General features: G+C 50.0%; 1 protein-coding gene across 1 annotated transcript; it reads left to right on the top strand.

Moving 5' to 3' along the window:
* The first annotated feature begins 6,572 nt into the window (after positions 1 to 6,572).
* Ets2 (ETS proto-oncogene 2, transcription factor) lies at positions 6,573 to 23,542 on the top strand. The gene is made up of 10 exons (XM_057765212.1): positions 6,573 to 7,125; positions 10,653 to 10,724; positions 13,449 to 13,560; positions 15,263 to 15,382; positions 15,676 to 15,876; positions 17,098 to 17,181; positions 17,761 to 17,985; positions 18,685 to 18,948; positions 20,397 to 20,515; positions 21,396 to 23,542. The coding sequence occupies exons 2-10, from the start codon at positions 10,653 to 10,655 to the stop codon at positions 21,609 to 21,611; spliced, it is 1,413 nt and encodes a 470-aa protein (XP_057621195.1). The 5' UTR covers positions 6,573 to 7,125; the 3' UTR covers positions 21,612 to 23,542.
* Positions 23,543 to 24,197: the final 655 nt, after the last annotated feature.

Raw genomic sequence — 24,197 nt, 5'->3', positions numbered from 1 at the left:
ACACCTAAGCGTGTGTGCGCGCACACACACATGCATGCACGCGCTCACACACACATAATAAATGTAAAAATTAATTGGTTAATCAAAACACCATATAAATGAGAATTTTGTCATTATAGTGTTTATCAGTTAGCAAAGAACCTCAACTATAAACCTTTAATCCTTAGATTTACATATTGGTGATACTCAGAAGCAGGGCCTTGGGGAGGTTTTCGGGATTAGATGGGGTTATGAAAGTGAGACCCATGTGGAATCGGAGGCTTTATATGGAGAGAGCTGCACTGACGTGTCCTGCCTGTCGTAGCTGTGGCATCACAGCTGTGCTCTGTCGTATGAAGAATATAGTCATGTGTGTACAGAGGCCATACAGGCAGATATGACACTGTTTGAGGACAAAAGGGGGGCATCGAATGGGAGAGAGCATGTAGGCAGAAATTTCTGTCCTGCCCGGACAGAGCATAGATGCCACCCAGTAGAGCATGGGACTCTTAATCTCAGGGTCGTGGGTTCGAGTCCCACATTGGACGCCATGAGTGGGAGAAGAAAGAGGAGGAGAACAGGATATAGCAGAATGTGCCCAAGGTACCATAAGCACTTGCGTGACAATGAACCTTAGTAATGACACAAACAAATGTAAAGTGATTAAAAACAAACAAAGCCCCCCAAACCTACCAGATGTCAGTGCCATGTTCTTAGATTTCCAACCCCTACGACTATGGGCTTAATAAAAGTTTATTCTTCATGAATGACGCGGTCTCGAATGCCTTGCTGTCGCAAAAGAACACAGACTGACTGGCGTGATGCAGTGTGTCTTTTTAACTGACGGAAATTTAGGTCGGTGCTTGCCAACTGACATCTTACATCTCCATTTGAAAGGTGACAAAAAGCCATCCTGAGAATAGTTGGGGTGATTTATTCCACAGATATTTCTTAAATGCTATGCCAAGGAAGTGTTCTAAGCACCACAGAAAGGCAATGCCAAACCAGATACAATTCTTACCTTAGTGGAGTAGACAAAGAATTAATTAACAAGGTAAAACGATGAGTTGAAGGACTAAGAAATGTAACAAAGAACACTTCCTTAGCAGAGGCAAGGGCCCATCTCCTGGATGGCAAAACCAACAGCTTGAACTATTAAATAACATGAATAAAATGACATTAAATAACATCGGAGTTTAAGAAAAATAAATAAATCTACATGTCATAGCCAAGTAAGTTGAAAAGTGTCCCTGACTGGCCAGGGAAGCTCTCCAGGTTGCTTCTTAGTTTAGCTAAGGTTGAGTTGAGAGGGAAGTCAGGGTGTGGAGTCTTGGAAGGAAACAGCTCAATTGGAAGCCTCCTGCCTGGCAGTTGCGGGTTGTACTGAGGCCAGTAGAACAGCCCAGAGTCGGGAGAAGAACCACTGTGAAGAGATGAGCCAAAGGGAGCCATGGAGGAGTCCCATGGACAGCCAGGTGTCGTGACGTCCTACGGGCTCTGGCTTTTCCTCTGAGAGAGCTACTAGAAGGCTCAGCTCAGGAAGGGCTGAGCCGACATGACACAGCCCCTCTGTTAGAAGTCTCTAGAAGAATTCAAATTCACAAGTTCTCTTGGAAAGTCATTCTCTAAATGTCAAATGCTTGCTTTCCCCCCCACTAGAGTACAGCAGGTGGTTCTTGGCAGGGAAATAGTTCATTCCTTCCGACACAAGCACCAAGGGTGGGATGGAAATGAACGGGAGAGGCACACTCACTAAGTTTAGCCATCGCGCTTGCTACCGAGAAGCACATATGCTCGGGCTCCTTGCCGGGAGAGGGCTGCCATTGTCTCTCCTGACACACAGCCTAGCTATTTTGGAGTGGCCAAGTGTCTGGAGGAGGCTCTGCTACTCCCCACTCTGCCAGGAAGGATGAGGCTTAGGGGCTGGGATGGGATATAAGAGGCTGGAGCGCAGCCCCCGATGGGTTGTCACCGCGGTGTTGCCTCTTCCTCACCAACTCAGGCTAGCCCAAAAAGGGGACCGTGGTGTTAAACACCCCACACAGTTCAGCTGTCATCATGGACCAGCCACTTCCCATACAGCTCCGAAAGACATGGGATAATTGACCACAATAAAAAGGAGAGAGAGTGAGGGAAACAGCAAAACTGTCTTTGCAGCAGGGCCACCACCAGGCTCACTGCCGTGACTGCTGGCTTCCTGCACCTTAGGTGTCCCTCCTAGGCCTGAGCTGGGAGTCCCAGTGCAAAATAAAAAAGGATCTCTCGTTCAAAATCTGTGACTTTCAAGCAGGCAATAGCAGAGCTGGAGTCCAAAGGGGCGTTTCTTTGCCAGGAGACTGGAGGTAATTCCAGCATTCTGTGAGAATCTTCCAGCAGGCAAGGGCTGCTTATCGTCTTTATTAAAAGCTAAGAAAGGAGGTTGACCCTCTTCCTACTTGGACTGCAGCAAAAGTCATATTTAATTCAGCTACACTGGGGATGGAGAGATGGCTCACTAGTTAAGAGTGCGCACTGCCCTTCCAGAGGACCCAAGTTCAGTTCCCAGCATACCATCAGGCAGCTCACAACTCCCTGTACCTCCAACTCCAGGGGTTCCAACACCCTCTTGTGGCCTCTCTGGGCAGATGCACACAGTAAAAATAAAATACTAGCATAAGAAGCACAGACGGTGGGGTTTGCACTTGAAGACAGCATGCAACTGGAGCAGAGGTAACTACACCGCGGTGGAAACTGGGCTCTGGAATAGCTGATACTGAGAACACGTGTTCCAGGGAATGGGGAGTCTCACAGTCGCCGCGAAGCCATTCCTCGGAGGCATCACCAGACTCTGAAGCCATCGCTTTCATTTTGAACTGGAAGACATGAGTTCCCACTGCTCCTCGACTCTCCAGTGTGTCCAGCAGTTCTCCGTGACCACAACAGACACCCGAGCTTACCCCTTCAGCTTCTGTCTACATCAGCACATGGTTTTTGGAGGGTTGAAACTGAACTATTCCACTTTCTTAATGATTTCCTCCCATGCCTGTTACCTTGATCTTTTGGTCTTTCCTCTAGATCACACCTTAATCCAGGCTTTGTCTCATGTCTGAGGGTGCTGTCACAGACTGAACTTTCCTTAAGCATTTGCTGGTGGGTCGGACAGGACCGTGATCCACTCTTAGTTTATTTGGGTTCACTGATCCTGGTTACTCAGAGCAAATGTAGGAGTCATGTTTGATTCAGAGAAAAAACTTAAAAATCATCTCTCTGCACAGGTCTGACTCAGAACACACACATTTATTTAGAGATTATCAATTTTACAAATACCATGGGTCCCTATTATGAGTTCAGCTGTTCAGACATGCCTAAGGCGTACCACCCTGCAGGCTAATATCAGAGTGGATTTTCAGAGCCCTGATGAGCTTCCAGAACAGAGCCTTATAAGGAAAACAGCTGTGAGAGGTGACAGAATGGCGGACACGGGGCAGTGCCGAGGCCAGGAGTGTGGTCCAGTCCCGCAAGGAAAGCCGTCAAATGTCCCATAGAAGGGAACCACCCCTCCCGAGGCCTCCGTTTCCTGTTCTGTAAATGTAGGCATTGACCTTATTTATTGGCTCCATAGTTTCCCAGCTTTGAAATTCAGCATTTCAATCCCTAGTCTCTCTAACTACCCGAAGTCAAGAAAATCTAAGAAGCCATGACTCCTGTTGAAGGCACTGCTCTTGGCCCTCCTTGCTGTGAGGGTAAAGCCTGTAACCATCAAAGCAGTAAGGGTGGGAGGCATAGGGTCTCCCTAGGCAGGGAAATGGCTGCTGTTATTCCCTGTTTTCAGTCCACTGTGTGGCCACCTTTGTTCTGAGCTCAGGAAGCAAGGGACTGTGGTAGAAATTCAGACCAGAGAAGTCAAGAAATTTGCCCCCAGGGCCACAGCTGTGTAGCCAGAAGGAGGCTTACTGAGGGTGAGCCCAGGCAATGTGGCCCAACAGCTGCCCTCAGAGGCTAGGACAGTAGGCTCTATCCCAGGAGTCTGTTCACGCCTAGGGCCCTGAGAGACACAAGAGGCCTGAGACCAGCAGAAAACATGCTGGAGGGACAGCAGGAAAAGGTCTCCCGCCAGGGTTGTCCACACTGACACTGAAGAAGCCCTGGGACCCAACAGGCATTTCTTGGGAACACTTTAGGTGGGATCCCACCTTGTACAGATTCCTGGCACCTATTCAGGCCAGCACACTGGCAAGAGAGGGCGGGTTCGGGAGGCGCGGAGTTAGAAATCCTTGACCCAACATCAGTGGGATTTATGGCCAGGCACTTCTCCCTGACACATTCCAGATCATACATGAATTGGGGCAATTCTACCTCTCCACACATTCCAGGCCTCGCCACTTGCCTCTGCTGCCCCACCCTCTGGGTTCAAAGGGTCCCCCTCTGTGGGATCTTCAGTCTCTGTGTTCCTTTTCTTCTCCGAGGGGCAGGAACTCAGCCTCAGTCTTCTTTGTCCACCTCACGTTGTGTTTGCTGAGTGAATAAATGGTACACCTCACACTAAATGTTTAACTTGGAACTGGGAATCCCCCGCCCCCGAGATGGTGCTATTGACTAGGATCACAAGGTAAACACAAACCAGTAGGCGGAGCTTCACAGTTTCTGCAAAGGATGGCTTAGCGAGTTAATCATTTTTTATTTCATAATTACACCCAAGATCCTAAAGAACTCTGTCTGCATGTCACTCTCTAGGTATTTCTTATTTATGCGATTTCATATTCTGCCTCCCCTTCTGCTCAGCGAAGGGTTACATTTGCCCTCACACTCCGCCTCCACAGTCCACCTGCTCCCTCTGCTTAGAAGCCTACCCGGCTCCCATTTCCTCCTAACACCATTGACTTTTGATCTCAGAGCAGAAGGGGTGTGCTTTTATTAGATTCAATTTGCAGGAAGGCCCCAGGTTCCCTGTGAATCTAGCCATAATAGCCAATGAATAATCACAGGGCTCAGCCAGGCTCCAGTAACTAGGGAACCGCCCAAGAAGGGGGGGGACCAGAAAAGGTGAATGTGTATCCGTTACATCCCTAATCATGCAACTGCCCACGACTGATCAAGGCTGGGCTACAGGCTGCTTGGCCAACCCAGGTATCCTTCCCAGGGGAGAGCAGGGGCCTGCAGTCTCTGAGACCTCACAGAAGCCCTTGGTGTGTCTAGCTGCTACTGCTTTAGATCAGGTTTCACATCCTGAGAACTCTGAGGACTGGGGTCGCTTTAGTGAATGCCTTCCCTCCTCATGTATACGACAGGTTGTGCGCCCTAAAATGCTCACCAAGGAAAGTTTGTCATTCTGTTATTCAGAGCCTACCTCTACCAAGTTCTCAACCCTGCTGACAAATTCTAGTCCAGGTTCCCCTCGGTGACTAATGACCGTCTAATGACACAGGTGTCGTGACATTCCCGTGACAACTTCTTTTGTAGCTTTCTGCTCAGTGTTACCAAAGGCTGCCTTTCAACCCTCAGCTGGAGCAGCCACAAAAGGTCCACCGTCTTGGCTCAAGAAGGCCCCCGGTGACCAAGGAAGGCCTCGAGTACCTAGCCACCAGCGCCCAGTCTCTGGAGCACATCCTGCTTGGGTACCTGAGCTTCAAGAGGTCTCTCTGTGTGTACCAAGCTTCTGGGATACGTGGTCAATGCATGGGAATGGGTGGAGGCAGGAGGACACCCTCCTTCAGCCGGAACTGAAGTCCAGACAACTCAGTACCTTCTCTTATGGTTTTAAGAAAAAAGCTAACATATGCTCCTCCATGTCTCCATGGTAACGGACTAGGGACTCTGTATCCATTTATGGAGTTCTTCCTTGACCTGAGTTCTCTGGTCCAGGCCTGAATACACACTGAGAAGCCATGAGGAAATATCAATTCCCTCCGAACACAGCTGTTTTAGCTTAGCGGATTGGGCTTTGACTCCTGAAAAGGCAATACACCAGAGAGAAATATCAATTGCAACAGTAACTCAATTGGCCCATAACTTCAGATGGAGGTTGCCATGGAAACCAGGAACCCTGAGTACCAGGGAAGCTGGAACCTTCTACTTCCCTCCCAGTAAGGCTGTCCTTGGAATGTACCAGTCATCAGTTCCATGGCCTTGCCTAAGTTGGACATCTACAATTTCATATCTACGCTAAACTTTTCTACTCAATACTGAACATACACCTGTGCCCACAGAGCGAACTACACAGGTTTCCAACCATGGACTCGTCACTTTCCGAGAAAAGGGGGAACTGCCCTATGGCTGGTGGTTTTGATCATGCGTTTGGGAGACCCACGCTGGACTTGGCATGTGGTTGCCCTGCTAGACCAGGTAAAGTAGAAGAGGAACAGCGATGCCTTAATGAGTTACTGAGTGCTCAGCCAAGTTAGCGCTAAGGCTTGGCTCAGCTCTAGGGGGCGCCATCCCTACCGAGGCAGTAGGAGGGGCCTCACAGAGCCAAGCGGCTACGCCACGTTCTACTCTTCCACTCGCGACTCGGCCACCCGCCCACTTTGCGCCTCCCTAACCCCACGTAAGAGTCTTTTCATGACGGAAGGACCAGAAATCAAAATTCACACGTAGTTCCAAGCACAGGGCCGGCTTCACAGCAGAAGCCCAACCACTTAACCTGAGTGCCACCAGAGCTACTAGCTCGGACCTGCGAGCAGCCCTGTACTGGGGACGCAGGGGGACACGGCTCTGCCCTGCCCGCTGGACCTCCAGGGCACACGGCCCGAGTCGGGTCCCTAGGAGCAGAGGCCAGCAGGCAGGCGACAGCGGGCTCCAAGGGCGCAGCGAAGGCCCCGGGAGGAGCGTGGACCCGCCGCTGCCCGAGCACGGGTCTCCTCCCACGCCGGCCAGTAGCTCGCTCCTCCCCGCTCTCCCCGTCACCCCTGCTGTCCCCTCCCCCGGTCCCCTCCGGCCCTCCCCCAGCTCCAGAAGAGCGCGCGGCCAGGGGACCGGGCTGGTTACTTCCTCCACCGCGGAGCTGAGCACGGAGTAGACACCACCGAGCCCCACCAATCCTCGCCATCGCCCCCGGCCCCGCGCTCCCGGATCGGCCCTACGCCCTCGCCTCGCCGGGCCTCGCGCGCCGGGATCACCGCGATCTCCTCTCACAGCCGCCCTCCGGCCGGCCCTGCCCGCTGCGACGCGGTAAGAGCGGCCCCGTGCGCGGTGCGACGGTCGGTCCGCGGGAGGGACTCCGCCCGGGGTGGGGTGCGGTGCGGTGCGGACGGCCCCTGCTCCAGCCGGTCGGTCGGTCGATCGCGCGTCCCAGAGTCGCTGGGCTGGTTCTCACGCACCCAGTGGCCTCGGCGAGGGACCAGGGCACCGGGCAGGGCGTGGGCTGCCCGCTTTTGTTTTGGGGGAAACCAGAGCTCGCCTGGTGCGGTTCCTGCCCAGGGCGCGCGACTGCGTTTCTCAAAGGGGCTTGGGCCACCCGAAGAGGGTGGCCGAGGTAGCCCCAGGTTCGGAGTGACTTGAGTGGGGGAGGCGCTAGGCCTGGGAAGATATAGGGGTGCCCGGCGCCTGAAACACCTGGGAAGCTATGGCTCCCCGGGAGCGTGTCACCTGCTTGGCCAGGTCTGCGCCCCCCACCCTTCCCTTCCTCTCTCGCCTCCCCCCAACCCCGCCAGGGCCCTGCGAAGCCAGAGTCCAAGTGGGGGTGCGCATGGCTGCGTTGCTTTTATTTTTTTTTCTCCTTAAAGCATATGAATGAAGGTGTAACCCGAAGCATTTGTATGTGTATTTAACCTGTTTTATTTATTCATTTATTTATTATTTAATCTCGTAAGACTTGTGCTAACCTGCCCTCAATTTCAGCAGAGCTTAAAATAGTGGTTGACTCGCTACTTATTTAGAAAGTAAAGCGGTGAGCAGTCCTGGTTGGAGACAGGAGTCACTTAATTCACCAGTTAAGAGATAGACTCGCTCCCTGCGGTGGAAGCTCCCATGCCTTATCTGCCTGCCCACACCGCCGCCGATCGGGAGATACATCTCAGCGTTGAGCTTTTATTAAAATTCTGAGTAATCTCACAGTACAGTAAATGTGAACACCGTGCGCCCTACAGGGAAATAGTCTCTCATATCTGGAATTAGTCATTCATCTCTCTAAACTGGTCGCTTTCTAAGCGAAAAGAAACCAACCTTCAAAAGGGCTTGCTCTTCCCAGTTTTACCTCACTACAAACCTGTGCTCTCTTACATAAGTGGTTACCTGTTCCTATAAGGGCACAGCTGCCGGTGAGACCCTTGCTTTAAAAGTTAGCCACTCTCAGTCATTACGTTTCTGCCGTTTCTGCCGTGTGCTCCTGATCTTCCTATTCTTTTCTGAGTACCAAAGGGTCTAAACTTGAAAATTGATTTATCTAGAGTCTTGACTTGTCCCAGGAGGTAGCACGCACATTCAGTAGGATAAATGAACTTAAATTTGATTAGCTGTGTGTCTGCCTGAAGCCATTCAGTAGAGCGCTTTAATTCTACAGGGTTTTTTACAAAACTCATTAAAAGCCGGGCAACAAAGGAACCCTGTTCTGCAGCTGGTAATTACAGCTCTTTATGTGGGAGTGGGAACCTCCCTTTTCTCCTCCTGTTTGTACACAAAAGGCGGGGAAGAGCTTCCTCACCCTCCACAGCCATTCATCTCGGAAGCTAAAAGTCATGTTGGTCCTGCAGACCCTGGAGGGACCGTGTGGACGTTTCTGGCGCTCTGTTTGGTTTTCTGCTTGAGGCTTGTGTTTAGTCAGCGGTTCCAGGGCTGGCTCCGTCCAAGTGGGCTACAAGAAGTTCCCAGGTGGAGCAGTTCACAGGGCCGGGACAAAAAGGCCTGCTTTAATCGTATTTATACGCTCTCTGCTTCGGTGGGATGTGGCAGGGAGGGCCACATTCATGGTCAGGATTTAAGGCTCTGCTCACCTGACATGCAGTCTCCATAGACACCCCAGGAGGAGGGTGGCCCCAGGCCAGTGACTCAGTATCATGGGCCTCAGTTGCCTCAGAGTACGGAACCTGGACACAGGAGAATTGAGGAGGTGGGACTTGGGGCTTTGTTCACATTCTGTCGTATTGGCATTGTAGGGAATACCGAATCCTTTCGTGAGTGTAGCTGAGATAATATACCAAGGGAGAATCTGAGCAAGCGTGCCCACTGTGGAGACTGGGCAGCCCTACCCTGACTTCTTCCAGAACTGTTGTTCCTTTCCTGCTCCTTCCTGGGCTTTCCTGAGCTACTTGAACCCAAATCTGCATATCTGAGCTCCCAACAATACTTGAACCCAAATCTGCATATCTGAGCTCCCAGCAACCTTCCCCAGGGCCCCTTTCTGCCCTTGTTGCCTTTTATCAAGGTGTGCGTGTGTGCATGTGTGCACACGTGAATATCGGCACATGCACATGAGTGTGTTTAGCAGGAACCTGTTAAGACATCTGCACTGACCATAATGTTGACTATAAATAAAGAGGACACAAGAAAGAACAATGCAAGCTAAATAATTCTTCAAGACTGTGGTAGCTCCTGCCTCTAGTGAACGCTATCAATTACACACTCGTTTTAGTGAGTGTTTAACAGGTGGGCACACATACAGGAGAGCAAGTGTGGGCCCTGGGGTGGCACAAGGAGCTGCTGAAGGCGTCTCTTCTGTGACCTGGAGCCTGGGGGTAGGGGCTGCCGGCAGGTGCTGATCCTTGGTGGGTGGAAAGGAGGTTCAGCGACTCTATTTACCACGCGGAGGGGACTGGTGAAGAAGGCCTTCCTCGCCTTCTCGGTAGACCCTGAAGTACACATTAGGATCCCAGAAAAAGAAAATGTCAGCCCACTGCAAGTCACATTTTTGGTTTTCTCTTCAATGTGCTCAAAACCATCTTAGCAGGTCAAATTGATTTTACTATATTCAGTAAACCTAATGTATTCAGAACATTATATAAGCACAAAGTAAATATTCAAGGTACTGAGACTCTTTCCTTTTCCCTCTAGTTCTTAAGATCTCACATGTACCCTCGCTGCGAGCCTGTCTCCCTCCACAGGTGCCTTGTCCAGTAGCCACAATGGCCATCTGGTGGTCAGTCCAGCTCTGGGATAAGCCCCTCTAATTAAAGCAAGGCCTAGCTTCTTAGGGGAATGCAAAACTGTGCACACAAAGCAGAATAGTTCTGAGATCACACACTCAGAAGATCTGCGGTGACAAGGGCCATGCGATCCAGGACCACGTGCCTCTGCATAGCTCCAAGAATGGTGGGGAGGAGGTGGTCTGGTTTGACGCCCACGGGAGCTTCCAAGGCAGGTGACCCCCCTCCCCCCGTGTGCATGGCTCCCACTGGGTGCCCAGGTTGAACTGACCGCTCTGTGCAGACAGGGGGCGGCGTCTTGTGGCCCTGCCTAGCTTGACCTGAACTCTCATCTCAGCTGCCCATAGCAGCGTAGCTGGAACTCAGGGCACAGCCTCCTTGCTCAGCTAACCCAGGGTGTGGGGCAGCCCCTGGAGTCTCGCACCTAAGTGGAACTCTGTGGAGACCCTCGCGTGTCCTCCTTGAGAGCTACTTCGTCTAGAGTCCTCTTAAATAATGATTCCCCATCCAAGCTCCGGACTCCCGTCACCTGAAGATCAATGCTGCCGCCAGCGTCACCTTTCAAGTGTGCTGCAGTGCTAACCTCTCTGACTCTTGTCTCTTTTGCTTTTATTCAAGATGAATGATTTTGCAATCAAGAACATGGACCAAGTGGCCCCCGTCGCTAATGGTTTTCGAGGGACACTCAAGGTGTGTGCGTCTTAATTAAATTTTTTTGACAATTTTGGAAGTTCCATTAATAAGAGGGAAAAACCTGTGTTGAACTGTGTCCCAGAAAAAAAAATGGTTCTGGCCCCAGGTTTGAAATATCTTATCTGTGTGGCTCTAGGGACATGGTTTACTCTCTCTGAGCCTCAGTTTTCTGCACTGTAAAATGGGTATCATGATGCTGTTTGTACCTGTCCCCCAAGATATGAAAGGGGTTCATTTGCGGATAAGGTGGCCGCTACAGGCCATTCATGAGGCTCCCTTCAGATTGGGAAAACAAGGCCCACATTTCTGGAAAACAGCTGGAGAGGCTGTGTCCACCACCTTTTTTATGCGCTCAGGAGTTTTCGTGACTGATCAAAAAGGCTAATTAATTTTTTAACTTGTTTACATTCATTTGCTCCCATGTGCACATACTGTGATATACATGTCGAGGTCAGGGGACAGTTTGTGGGAGCCAGTGCTCCCCTTCTTCCTTTTGTGTAGGACCTGGGGATCAAACTCGGGTCGCCAGGACTAGCACCAAGTTCTGCCCACTTTACCCACTGTTCCAGCTCTCCGTTCCCAGAAGGAATTCAGTTTACAGACTGAAATGAAAGAGCTGTGATGTTTCCATCAGGACGGGCTGCACCCGCCAGGTTCTAGGGAGCCAGCTCTCTCTGGTGCGGCGGCAGCAGGCCTGTTTATACAAACCGCAAACAGATTAAAGATGCAAGAGCTGGCTCCCCTGTGTAAACACTTTTCATGTCACGCCGATGGGACACACTCGCAGCATGAGCTGGTAATTTCGTGAGTGTTGTGTGTGTGTGCATGCACGTGTAGTGAAGAAGCCAGCAATGAGTGTCTTTCTCTGTTGCCCTCCACTTTATTTTTGGAGACAGCGTCTCTCACTGAACCTGTTCCTCACCTGCTAGGCAAGACTGGCTAGCTGTCAGGCTCCAGGAGCCTCCATCTATTCTCTCCTAGTGCTAGGATCACAAAACTGCAGCACAGTGGCTAGTGCTGGTGCTTGCCTTCCCCTTATTTGAGGCAGGGTCTCTTGTCCTCTGCCTTGTACACAGAAGTTTCTGGTCCCGAACTTCTGGGGACTGTCCTGTCTGCTGCCCCTCTTCCTAGCACACTGGGCTGAGAGACAGGGTCCCTTGTCCAGCCTCATGTTGGTTCTAGGGATCCCGACTCATGTCCCCCAGCTTGCCCAGCAAATGCTTTTTCTGCTGAACCTTTCCCCAGCTCCCTAAACCTTTTTTACGTTATGTGTCTGATGCAAGCTTCAGGGGCAGAGCCTGGCACCCATTACAGTGAAGTCACCAAACCCTGGTGCATCTTCTTGTTTGATTCGGTCATGTGTCCTCAGCACGGCATAAAAGGCACAAGGGAATGTAGCAGAGCTGAAGCCACGTACACCCCTCAGAGAAAGCCCTCTGTCAACGGAAAGAACTTGCTGATGTCCGGATTCGGAGAAGGCATTCGCCAGGGACTATGTTGAAATGCGTAGCAAGGCTTTGCATTGTTCTGGGACTTCCTGATTTAAAAAAAAGAACTTCCAGAAAGATACTTCCTAGAGGCCCGGGCAATGTTTGGGAGGGGGGAGTTTTTTGTTAGACATCTATTTAATATTTTACCAAAGTCAACCCCTCGTAAAGTCCCTGATGAGTCCAGTTGCCTGCCCGCCTAGGTCTTTGGCATCTTGGGGGCTTGAGGCTTGGGGGCTGGGGCTGGCAGCCTGCCCTCTTGTGCAACACACCCTTCGCTCTTCTGCATTTCTGAAATGAAGGCACAGTGCTGAGCTGATTTTATTTGTAAATGTGTTACACATTTATTTGTCCATGATGCAACACATGGGTCATCGTGTTACACACGATGTGGGATTTCCAGATTATGTTGGGAAATGGAACTTTTCTTCACGTTTCCTAAACGAGCCGGGCAGGGGTGGGTCGCCCTGGTTGGGTGCTTATTCGTGCTCCTCCCATGCAGGGCTGCTGTTTTTCATAAATGCTGCATATGTGAGATCATGCAACCATCGATGGTTTCCAGGGCTTGTCTTTACGTGTGTATCCGATGCTTCCTGAAAGATGCTTTGGAAAGTCTCTCTGTAGTTGGTTTGAAGTTTCTTTTCTATAGTCTTTTTTTAATTTTATCATGGAAAACATTAAGGGCTTTATTATTTTTCACAGATTACTATTATCTGAGCCACTGGAGTGCTGAAGGGCTTCCCTCATTTCACTTAAAGTGCTAGATACTTCAAAGTAACTGTCCAAAGATAAGAGCAGCTTACCATTGCTTCAGCTCCCCAGGTCCTTCCAGCCTTCCATTTTTGTTTGAAGTGTATTTGCTTTTTCTTTGCCTATACGCCCAGTCTGGCGAGCTGGGGGCTGGTCTTTGAAGACCCTCTCAGTGTGGTCCTAAGGTTCTGCTGCTTTTCACTGTGCTTACTTTATTAATTTAAGTTGGCTATGCTGCTGAAAGAACCTCCCAGGCCATCTGACCCTGTCCTATTAATTAAAGAATCTAGGGTGAGATAGGATTGTTTGGATTACTTTGAACTTCATAGGAAGCGTGCTGCCAGCACTGAGAGGCTACCAGCCGGTGTTGCTTTAGAACAGCTGATGTCATCAGGACCTGTCGTAAGGTTACTGTGGATCACTAAGAAAGCACATCATCAAATGAGTTCATGTTACATCTCTTTCTCGTCCCTGTGTTTTGCAGCGCCAGCCAGCCTTTGACACCTTTGACGGTTCTCTGTTTGCCATGTTCCCCTCTCTCAGTGAAGAGCAGACTCTCCAAGAAGTGCCCACGGGCTTGGATTCTGTCTCCCATGGTAATGTGTTCCTCCTAACCTGGCGGAGAGGGTGCACGGCTTCCCTCGGTAGCTGGGTTAATAAAGGCATGACCAATTAGCAAAGGCAGATCGTTTTGCAGCCAGAAATGCTGATATGTTGGGTGTAGACGGTCTGATAGAAGGCAGGGCCTGGGGGAAGGCAGCTTTCCTCTTGTGTGAGTAAACCAGTCATTCCTCACACGGTGCCCCTGTGAACTAAGGAACTCTGGGAATCCCTCTTTAGGTGTTTTCAAACACTTCCTCATCTCCCTGGTATCTTCTTCATATAGAAGGTAGTGGACATTGAAATGTGACCCAGCTTCTAATGCTCAGTTCACATTTCTAGTTAAGACACACACACACACACACACACACACACACACACACACACACACACACACCCTTTCCCTTTGAGTTTTGGGACCACAAACTACTCTTGCTCATCTTAACCCTTTGTATTCTGGTAGTAGTTCTCATTGCCATTCTTTATTCTTCTCAAAGGGCTAGCATGTCCAATACATCTCTACGATTACTTCATAGAGATATTGGCTGGACACATTCCAGACTGATGTGTCATATGAAGTGGGTGCTGGAAAACCCGGCCCACAAAGATCCATCAAAGCGCCCGTGCTTTCGTAAGCACGGTGTCGTCTGGCCGTCACTTGTCGTTCCTGAAATTTCTGAGAGCGTCAGAGAAGACTTTTTTTCAAAGATGTTAGGGGCGTGCCTGTTTCCCAGTGCAGAGTGCTGTCTGAGCCCAGCTCGCCCAGGTTCCTTTGCTGTCTGCTCAGCTTGACGGACACAGCTCTCACATCGAACACTCCTAGCCACTGAAGGCAGCCAGGGACTGTCCCACCTGTCACATTGCCGTATGGCATTGTATTCTGCAAAGGCCACACTCAAGAGCCACGCAAAAGTTACCAAGAAAGTAAAATCTCATGTTTTGAATACTTCTGACAGTTTTATGCCGTGTTCCCAGCTGTCCTTGACTATGTACAGGACACAGGCTGCAAGGTCGGACACATTTGAAGCCTTCTGAACAAAAACCATACAGTTTGAAGTGTTTAAATATGATTTAGGTAGAGGTGGTACCAGTGTGTCCTTGCTTTATAAAGCTTTGAAAAAAAGACAATACTTGATTTTTATTTTAAAAGTCACACACACACACACACACACACACACACACACACACACACACCGGGGACTTTGCCAGGCTGGCTCGGAACTCACTATGTATCCCAGATACTCTCATTATCCTCCTGTCTCTGTCTCCCAAATGCTGGAATTACAGCTGTGTACCACCAAACTCATTTTTACTCTGGATTTTTCTTTTTGTAGGTGGAATTCTAAGAAGCATAATTGGTTTTGGTTCTTAATGTCATTGCTTACTTTTTTAAAAGAAAAAATACCATGTCAAGTTATATCTCTGTTATTATTGTAACAGAGTATACTTAAAAAAAATCTTTCCTTGTTGCTTTTGGAGGTTTTTTTTTTTTTTTTTGTAATACTGGGTATGATGGAACTCAGGCCTCCTGCATGCTAGGTGAATGCAAGCATTGAGTTACACCCCAGCCCCACAGCTGTATGCCATTAAGGAATCCGTTCTAGATTTGTGATCACAGTTCTCAGAAGACCGGGGCTTATCCTAAGCTTCTGTTGACATTGCCACCCTGGTCTTGACGTCCCTGTGTTCTCTGTCTAGACTCAGCCACCTGCGAACTGCCTTTACTCACACCCTGCAGCAAGGCGGTGATGAGCCAAGCCTTAAAAGCCACCTTCAGTGGCTTCCACAAGGAGCAGCGGCGTCTTGGCATTCCCAAAAGTAAGTGCTGGACTTGGAGGCTGGGGAGTCCCCGGAAGACAGGGGTGGGATGATTTGACTAGGTCTGCCTTTAGGATGCTCTTGGTAGCACAAATGTAGGAAGAGTGTACCTGCCCTGGCCTGTGGCCTGCTGCACCCCTAACCCTGCACTCATCAAACATCAAGTGTCACTGGTGTCTTAGAACATGCCTGGGTCGCCGCATGGTGACGTCTCATCATTTCGTGGGTTTGGAGCTGCCTCCCTGCCTCCCAGCTGTTCACCCATGTTGTCCTTTCTCACCTTCCCTGAGCAGACCCCTGGCTCTGGAGCGAGCAGCAGGTGTGTCAGTGGCTACTCTGGGCCACCAATGAGTTCAGCCTGGTGAACGTGAACCTACAACGGTTTGGCATGAATGGCCAGATGCTGTGTAACCTCGGCAAGGAGCGTTTTCTGGAGCTGGCACCTGACTTCGTGGGTGACATCCTCTGGGAACATCTGGAACAGATGATCAAAGGTAAGGCTGAACTTGGAGAGGCGGGGACCCAGATAGAGGAAGGCGTGCCCTTCCACCTCAGGTTGCCCAGTGGTCAGAGTCCATTGCTTCAGAACACCCCCAAGCGAGTCAAACGGGGAGGTGGTGATGGGTCTTCATTCCATGGAGGGAAGTGTGTGCGATGTCCATGCCAGGTGTAGCCACGAGGCAATAGCCTGAGTCACCAAATTGCTGGTTGCTGCCAGGCTGCGCTGGTTGTGCCAGCTCAGAGCACCTTGGATATGTAGGCCAGCCAGAGTGCCAGGTGGGTGAGCTCACTGGAAGGGCCAAGAGAGACAGAGTTGCTTGAATGTAAGGTAGTGTACACAGGTCGTTGTGCATTTTGTAGGAAACTTGCTGCAGTCCACTGAGGATTTTGGAGCTCAGACCGTAACTGATCAACTTGTATACACACTGAAATGTTAAGGGAAAGCCCTGAACTCAGGAATCTCATCGAGACTAGAGGCACTCTTGTCTCAGAACTCAAAGATCATCGAGACCTGTTTAAAAGATACCTGGTTTTAAATGAGGGACAGTTCTTTATTTAAAAAGCCAAAAAAGGTCAGGAAATGGTTGGCGTCGTAGGTAAACACATTTGTTTTCAACATATAACTCAGAATCTCATTTGGGTTCCTGTTGCCAGGCCAGTTTAGTTATTGCTTCCTAGAGCCGAGGAAACTGACTTTAAAGAAGCCCTGATTCTTTGGGAACATGGACTGGTCTCACCCAGTGTGTTTCTGGGCAGCCGTTTATATGACAGGTCTGTTCAGCGTGTGCATTTGTGTAGCGTGGAGTTTGTGATGGCGTGTTCCTCGTAAGGGTCCTTCCACAGAACACGGACTGCTTGCCCTGTGGACCTCACGACACCCCAGACTAACCTACAGAGGATGTTCAGCCTCTCGGGGGCAGGCACCGAGTCCATTTCCTTCACCCACTGTTTCCCAGCCCAACAACAGATGGTTTTTTATAAACATAGGCGTGAAATGGATACACAAACTGGACCTTTCTAGACAGTGGCGTCATCGATTTTGGAAAGCTTATCCCAGATTATTAGAAAAATTTATTGTAATTAAAAGACACATAAGGGGGTTGAAATCAAATGGGCAAGGTCGTTCCAATATCCACAAAGCAGGAGCTTGGAGGTACTGCTGTTCTCGCGGAGACTTTAAACTGGGTTTTATGTCTTCTGCGTCTGTTTTTCAGAGAACCAAGAAAAGACAGAAGACCAATATGAAGAAAACTCACACCTCAATGCGGTCCCTCATTGGATCAGCAGCAATACATTAGGTCAGTCAGGTGACCTTTTCCTAAAAGCTCTGGTTTTCGTCTTTCAAGCCCCTCAGGTAGCCCAGCCCTCTTCCTGTGGTGGCTACACATGGATATCGCTCGACGAAGCAGCTGCAACATGGTAGATCCACGTGAAATGCGTAAAGGCAATCTAAGATTCTGACTCATCTAGACTACCTCAGAGGTCGTTAAAATGAAACCAAGAGTATAAACTATTCCTTGATGAGTTAGGACACTGTTTATATATTGAGGTGACCAATGATATGCTGACCAGTTCAAGTGGAAAATTAACTTCACCTGCTTCTTGCGTTTTTAATGTGGCCACAGAAAAACTTAGCCTTGCATAAGAGGCTCATATAATCTCTAGGAGTCAACACTGCTCAAGGCCACTTTAACCATAAAGAGGAAAAAGAAGTCAGGAGATGCTAATGTAGTAGAACAAGACAGTCGCTGTGCTCTGAATGGAGACACCTGTCTCGAAACAGGGTCTCCTGCGGGTGGCTCACAGGGTCAGGTGTGGGGCTAGCTGTCGTGATGTTGGTTTTAACAATTCTGCCATCCAACCGTCCTTGCGTTCAGGCTTTGGCATGGAACAGCCTCCGTATGGAATGCAGGCACAGAACTACCCCAAAGACGGCCTCCTGGACAGCATGTGCCCGCCAGCGGCGACACCTGCCGCTCTCGGCTCTGACCGGGAGTTCCAGATGTTGCCTAAGTCTCGGCTCGATACCGTCAGTGTCAATTACTGCTCCATCGGCCAGGACTTCCCTGCTGGCAACTTGAATTTGCTCGCCAACAGCTCTGGTAAGAGAGCGTTCTAACGTAAGGTTGTTGTTGGTTTGTCCTGGAAGCTGTCAGTATGAGAGACGCTTGGTTAAGGGCATTCTGTCTTCTGCCGCCAGAGAAGGTTAAAAGACAAGGTCATCTTCCATGTGACTTTCCAATAAAGCACAACCTGTTTGATCCAGGTTCTGTAGGTGTCCAGTGAGCAATACTGAATAGCTTAACAGCCTTAAGCTAATTTCCTCACAGTGGAGTTACTCTGTTGGGACACAGGAATGTGTCAGATTCCTGTCTAAGGGTATAGCAGACACAGTCCACACATCTCAGGGTGTCCATATGGTTGAATTAAGACAGCTGTACACACCTGTGTTACAGCCATCCACGTGGAGATAGAAGCTTCACGCGGATGGGCCCCTGCTAGCTGATTTCTTTGGGATTTGTCTTTTACCAGCCATTGTGACTTAGCTTTTTTCATGGCTATATAGTGTTCTACATTTTATCCATGCTTCTGTTGGAGGAAGGTGTCCTAAGAAGTTGGCACCTTTGTTGAAGAGTGCTTGAAAGAGTCTGGGTGATGCGGTACCTGGTGTGTATATCGTTCTGGGGCTCACTGACAGTGTTGCAGGGATTGGTACCCAGATGCACCTGAATTGGTGATCCAGGGGCCCAAGCCTCTCACGTCTCAGAGGGGGAATCTCAGCATGTGTTTGCTGTCACCAGGGAAAGCCAAGGACCACGACTCCACAGAGAACGGTGCGGACAGCTTCGAGAGCTCCGACTCGCTGCTGCGCTCCTGGAACAGCCAGTCGTCCCTACTGGATGTGCAGCGGGTACCGTCCTTCGAGAGCTTTGAGGAGGACTGTAGCCAGCCACTGTGCCTCAGCAAACCAACCATGTCCTTCAAAGATTACATCCAAGAGAGGAGTGACCCTGTCGAGCAAGGCAAACCAGTTATTCCTGCGGCAGTGCTGGCTGGCTTCACCGGTGAGTGTGCACTCACGGTCCTAGCCAGCTCCTGTGTGACTGCGGTGGCTGCCATGCTGCCGTGACAATCTTCCGCACTCAGAGGCTCTCTATATCCAAGTCCCACGAGACCAGGCTTGGAGGAGTTTTCATGTTCGGGTCTCGGGGTGGGAGAAGATACCAGGTCACACCCTCTCCCTGGAACTGGAGGTGGAGGGGTAGGAGAGGGGACAGACGGACAGACTGGTCCTGGCTCTGACTCACACTCTGGATCTCTAGGAATGTAAACTGGCCTGGGGAAGGGCGGGAGCTGGCTCACGGCTTACCGGCACTATTTACCTCTCCCTTGACCTCCAAAACCATCCCAGAGAAGGGGAGAGCTCTTCTAGACAGAGAAAGAGTCTTAAAGCTGTTTTTAGAACCAGACAATTTCAAAACTGGGGCAAAAATACCAAGATGGATGTTCATTTTTCATCGCTTCAGAGGCCTTTAAATAGACCCTCTTTTCATATCTTTTCATATGCTGGCCATAAGAAGCCACTGTGGATTTAAAAAAAAAATTTAAAAATATAAGATGAAAGTGAGAATGTGTGGATTTTTTTTTCATTGTCAAATGACTATGTATATGTATAAAGACTCACAAAGGGGTTTGACCCTAAGGCCTTTGGATACCTGGGAACCCGAGGACAGCTAAGGAAACTGCACAGCATTAGGAGTGTCTGCCTGGATGGTTATGGTAGAGGACTGTGTGTCGTCTAGCCCAGCCTGTGGCCAGTGGTGTTACCGTGGGTAGTGTGGAAACCCAACGGGAGAGTCAGTTCAGAGGTGGCCCGAGTGGCCGTTGAAGTGAGTTGGCTCAGTCTGGTTCCGTCCGGTCTTTCTGAGCTTCCCCAAAGCCTTTTCCTGTTTGTAGGCAAGGTGTCCTCAGCTTCCCTAGACTGTGATGGGGACCCAGGAAAAGTTGCTGTCCTGAGTACATCCTTAAGAAAGACGGCGCTGCAGCCAGCGTCCCTCTGAAGGGGGTGCTTCTGAGTTCCCGGGGAGCCGAGATAGATGGTTGTCAGTACAGTCACCCCACGGGTGTGTTTGCATGCCCCGCGTCTTGCTGTGGTCCTGAGAGCCATGCCTGTAATGAAATGGTCCTTGAGTGCCCACCCTAGCCCCGCTGGGTGTTTCTAGAAATAAACGTCTAAGGTTCTTGTACCAGAAAGCATTAAACAGCAGGAGAATTGGCGCTGATGGTGATTGTTAGCCCTGAATCCTCCTCCTGGGGGAACAGACACAGCAGCCAAGGAAGAGCCATGCCTCAGCCATCCTGCTGGAGGAAGGGGAGGCCACTGTGGCTTCTGCACGTTAAAGTGTTTCCCTGAGGCCCCAGCCGCTCATCACAACAATGCCCGGTGGGGTCCATGTTCTCAAGACAGCCTGGTCACTGGGAGGGTCAGTAACCTGCCTCTCTTTGTCCCCAGGAAGTGGACCAATCCAGCTGTGGCAGTTTCTTCTGGAGCTGCTCTCTGACAAGTCCTGTCAATCATTCATCAGTTGGACAGGAGACGGATGGGAGTTCAAGCTTGCTGACCCTGATGAGGTATGGCCACTTGCACACTCAACCCCAGTCCATCACCTTGGGCTCTAAAGGCGACCCTGGGCACAAGGGAAGTCAACAGAGCCAGTGAGAACCCTCCGCCAACCACAAGTTCCCTGGCTCTGGGGATAGAACTGAAGCCACGGCCTTGTTGATGCACGGGCCTGGTGTCCTTTGGGCAGTGCCCTCCCTCCATGGACACTGTCTGTTGGAGGCTGGTTACCTTCAGCAAGTTGGACAGGGCACATAGCAGCCAGGCAACCTTCAGGGCTGGCCCTGGGGCCCTCTGCGGGAGACAGCTTTGGTTGGCATGATGCCAGTGATATAAGTAATGTAATCCGTCGCTCCTTCTCCGCGTCTAGGGAAATAAGCGTGTCTCACGGGCCAGGATAGGCGCATCAGCCGTCACATGACTTGAAATGTGTCTCAGTTGGCAGAGTGGCTGCCTAGCTTGCTCACAGCCGCGGCTTCCATCCCCAGCCCCACATAAACCAGGTGTGATGGCTCATGCCTGTCTGTAGTCAGAGCGTGGAAGTGGAGGCTGGAGGATGAGTGGCCAGTCTGAGATATACGAGCCTCTGGCGTTTTAAAGGGGGCTGGGTGTTGGAATAAGAATTATGGAGGGTGACTGACAGCACTTGTCCCTGTGTGAGGGACCCCTGGTTCCAAATGGCTGGCCCAGGAGGCTTTGCTGAACTGGGGCTGGGGGCAGAGACAGGGTCATCACTGACCCCTGTCCAGTGAAGTGTCTGTGCACATTTAAAGTGACCCGGACAAGTCCCTGTGACCTAGGGTCTCCAGGGTGAGCATCCATGGCCAGGGCAGCCAGTCATGGCTCAGGAGCGGACCCCGGTGACCCTAACCTTTCTATGTCTTCCCAAAGGTGGCTCGCCGGTGGGGAAAGAGGAAAAACAAACCAAAGATGAACTACGAGAAGCTGAGCCGGGGCCTGCGCTACTACTATGACAAAAACATCATCCACAAGACGTCAGGCAAACGCTACGTGTACCGCTTCGTATGCGACCTGCAGAACTTGCTGGGGTTCACCCCTGAGGAACTGCATGCCATCCTGGGTGTCCAGCCTGATACAGAAGACTGAAGTCCCTGAGACGACCCTGAGCTGGCCCCGGGGCCCGGGGACTGAGTGGGAAGTCCGTCCTGACCCACTGCTCCAAAGACCCACGGGAGGGCAGGATGGGACCCCTCTGGGAGTCGCCAAGCAACAGTGGCCTTCTTTCATCCCTTGCCTCTTCCACAAGGCCAACTCCCCAGTGGTGGAGGGGGCACGGCCTCTCTGTCCTTAGCGAGACCTGGAAGGGAAGACGCTCTGGGTAGACACCAGAGCACCGAGCAGGCTGTGTGCCGATCACAATCCTCGCGGCTGTTTGAGGTGCTCCAGGGAGCCAGCATGTGGTGGACGCAGAGACATTGAAAAACATTGTTTTTCCTTTGGCCTTTTGCCACCAGGAGTAACAAATGCAAAAGCCACCTCCTCTTGAGAGTGGGCTAGGCGGGTGGTGGAGTGCAGCGATTGCTCCGGTTCAGAAGTCAGTTTGTACATATTATTGTATCTTATATAATGTCGAATCCGCCAACAGTTCTATTTAACAGAAATTGTATATTGTATTTAAAGTAATTATCACTGTTTGAAAGAATGTGATACCTGCTAGGTTATCTTTCTTTTATTTTTTTCACTAGCGCATAGATAGGAATGTCCTTTTGCAGAGATTTAGTCTCTCAGGGGCCGACTGAGAGAATCGTGATATACTGTTTTCATTGGATTTTCCAACAGGAATGGGGTCCGAGTAATGACCCCTGATTTTTATTTTTGTTGTTTTTTGTTGTCGTTGTTGTTGTTGTTTTGGTTCTGACTTGCTCATTATCTGGCCAGAACTTTGTATATTGGGATTTTTTATAAGAAATCTAATGTTATTATTTGAGGGTGCCCCAGGCCTCTCCACTTCCTCCTGGGCTGTAAAGTAAGAGCTGAAAAGCAGTATTTTTCTTGACAAATGGCACATGTTTTCCACTTCTCTGCATGCCTTAAGACGGTTTATACACAAATGTATTTTATTTTTTGGCGTAACTGTGTTTTCCAGGCAACTCCCCCTCCCCCAGCCAGCCGTTTCCTTCCTTCGCCCCAAGGTATTCTGTGTGGCTACAATAAGAAGCTATTTTTGGAAATATATGACTCCTTTTCAGAGATCAGAAGGGATTTATGTAGCAGCTATTTTTACTGCAAAAGTAACTCACTGGAAAAAAAATGTAATTTGTACGAAAGCTTTATTTTTATCTTAGCTCGTGTAAAGGGAACTGTGCCGGGCAGCGCTGAGGGCATCGGGAGGGGATCTTCCATGGCCTTGACCGTAAATGAAGCGTGGCACTCCCCATCTCGCTGTCCTGCCGTGTTTCTTACCATCTGGGTTGCATGTTCTTCTTCCTGCTCTGTGTCCTCAGAGAGTCTGCTCCTCTTGTTTCCTTGGCCATGGATACCCAGAAGCACAGACAGGGCAAGCAAGATGGGAAAAGGCGTGGAGCGGTTTGTGTGATGTTCTTATCTGGTGAAGAGCTCACCGTGACGCCGCACACCTTCCTCCAGGCTTTGCCACTTGCCAGCAGAGTAGCCTCGGGGCCAGCAGGTGATACTGACAGAGAGACCTCGCAATGGACACAAGACCATCTGGGTACCTGCTGTGCCAGTCCTGGGCTTCCTAGCCTGCAAGCCCAGAAATAAGCAGAGGATACCTTTCAAATGGGACCTGTGTGTCGCTGGGATGTGTCTATAATATGAACAGACGTGGGACTGGGGACATGCTTTTGTAAAAGCTTAGCCATCACTCAGTTTATATGCAGTTGAGCCACATGAAATTGCCAAGTTTAGCCTGAGTTTTGTCAGCCAAGATGGCGGCTTTACATGGTTGAACCTAACAGTTATGGAAGTCCTTGGAAGACTTTGGCATGGTCTTAAATATAAAGGTTTTGTATTCTGGCCTTTTCTTCCTCAAATAATAAAGTATTTGGTCTAGCCAATGCCTCCTTGTAATGTTGGCTCCTTGGAATATTTTTCCTTCTCAGTCCCGACACAGAGGAGGTACATGAGAATTTGAACCCATTCTGTATTCTCATCTGTATGGCCTACAAGTCCAGTCTGCAGCTCATTGACCTGGAAACAAGATAGGATCCATTGAGCCCCTCCCCAAGGAAATAGAATACAAATGTTCCATGTGAAAACTTACCTAGGAAAAGATTGGGATAGAAAGATTGGCCTTGGCTTCATCAGAAGTTTAGAGAGGGAAGAGGACGCTTGTGTGAAATGTTAGAATATGAGGTTGAGGCATCGTTGTCGTTTGAGATCCACAGCTCCATTCCCCTCACTAGGATTCTGATAGTGGTAAGACAACAAGATGGCTCACGGTCACAGAATACATGCCCCAGAATATTTCCACACTCTAGAATCTACAAGTATATACGAAGAAGCAGACCACACCCGGGCCTCACAATTTAAGTTTCCTATGATTGCACATCTCTTCAATGCTTGGGCTCTTGTGTCTTGTTAGTCAGGCCTAACAGATTCATAACCAAATTAAGGAGGAGCATTCTATGACTGTGTCAGATATTGTGGATGCTTTATATGAGAATGCAACAAACACATGTGTGGTAACAAGAGGAGAGGTGAGCTGTGATT

Source organism: Chionomys nivalis, chromosome 3 (assembly GCF_950005125.1).
Source record: "Chionomys nivalis chromosome 3, mChiNiv1.1, whole genome shotgun sequence".
Lineage (NCBI taxonomy): Eukaryota > Metazoa > Chordata > Mammalia > Rodentia > Cricetidae > Chionomys > Chionomys nivalis.
This window is presented reverse-complemented; position numbering and strand designations above follow the sequence as displayed.

What these genes read in the sequence shown, in the direction of transcription:
- Ets2 (XM_057765212.1), top strand. Translation starts at nt 10,653, where the DNA reads ATGAATGATTTTGCAATCAAGAACATGGACCAAGTGGCCCCCGTCGCT. An exon ending in CTTGGATTCTGTCTCCCATG is followed by an intron (nt 13,561 to 15,262) that starts GTAATGTGTTCC and finishes TTCTCTGTCTAG; the next exon opens with ACTCAGCCACCTGCGAACTG. An exon ending in AGTGCTGGCTGGCTTCACCG is followed by an intron (nt 18,949 to 20,396) that starts GTGAGTGTGCAC and finishes CTTTGTCCCCAG; the next exon opens with GAAGTGGACCAATCCAGCTG.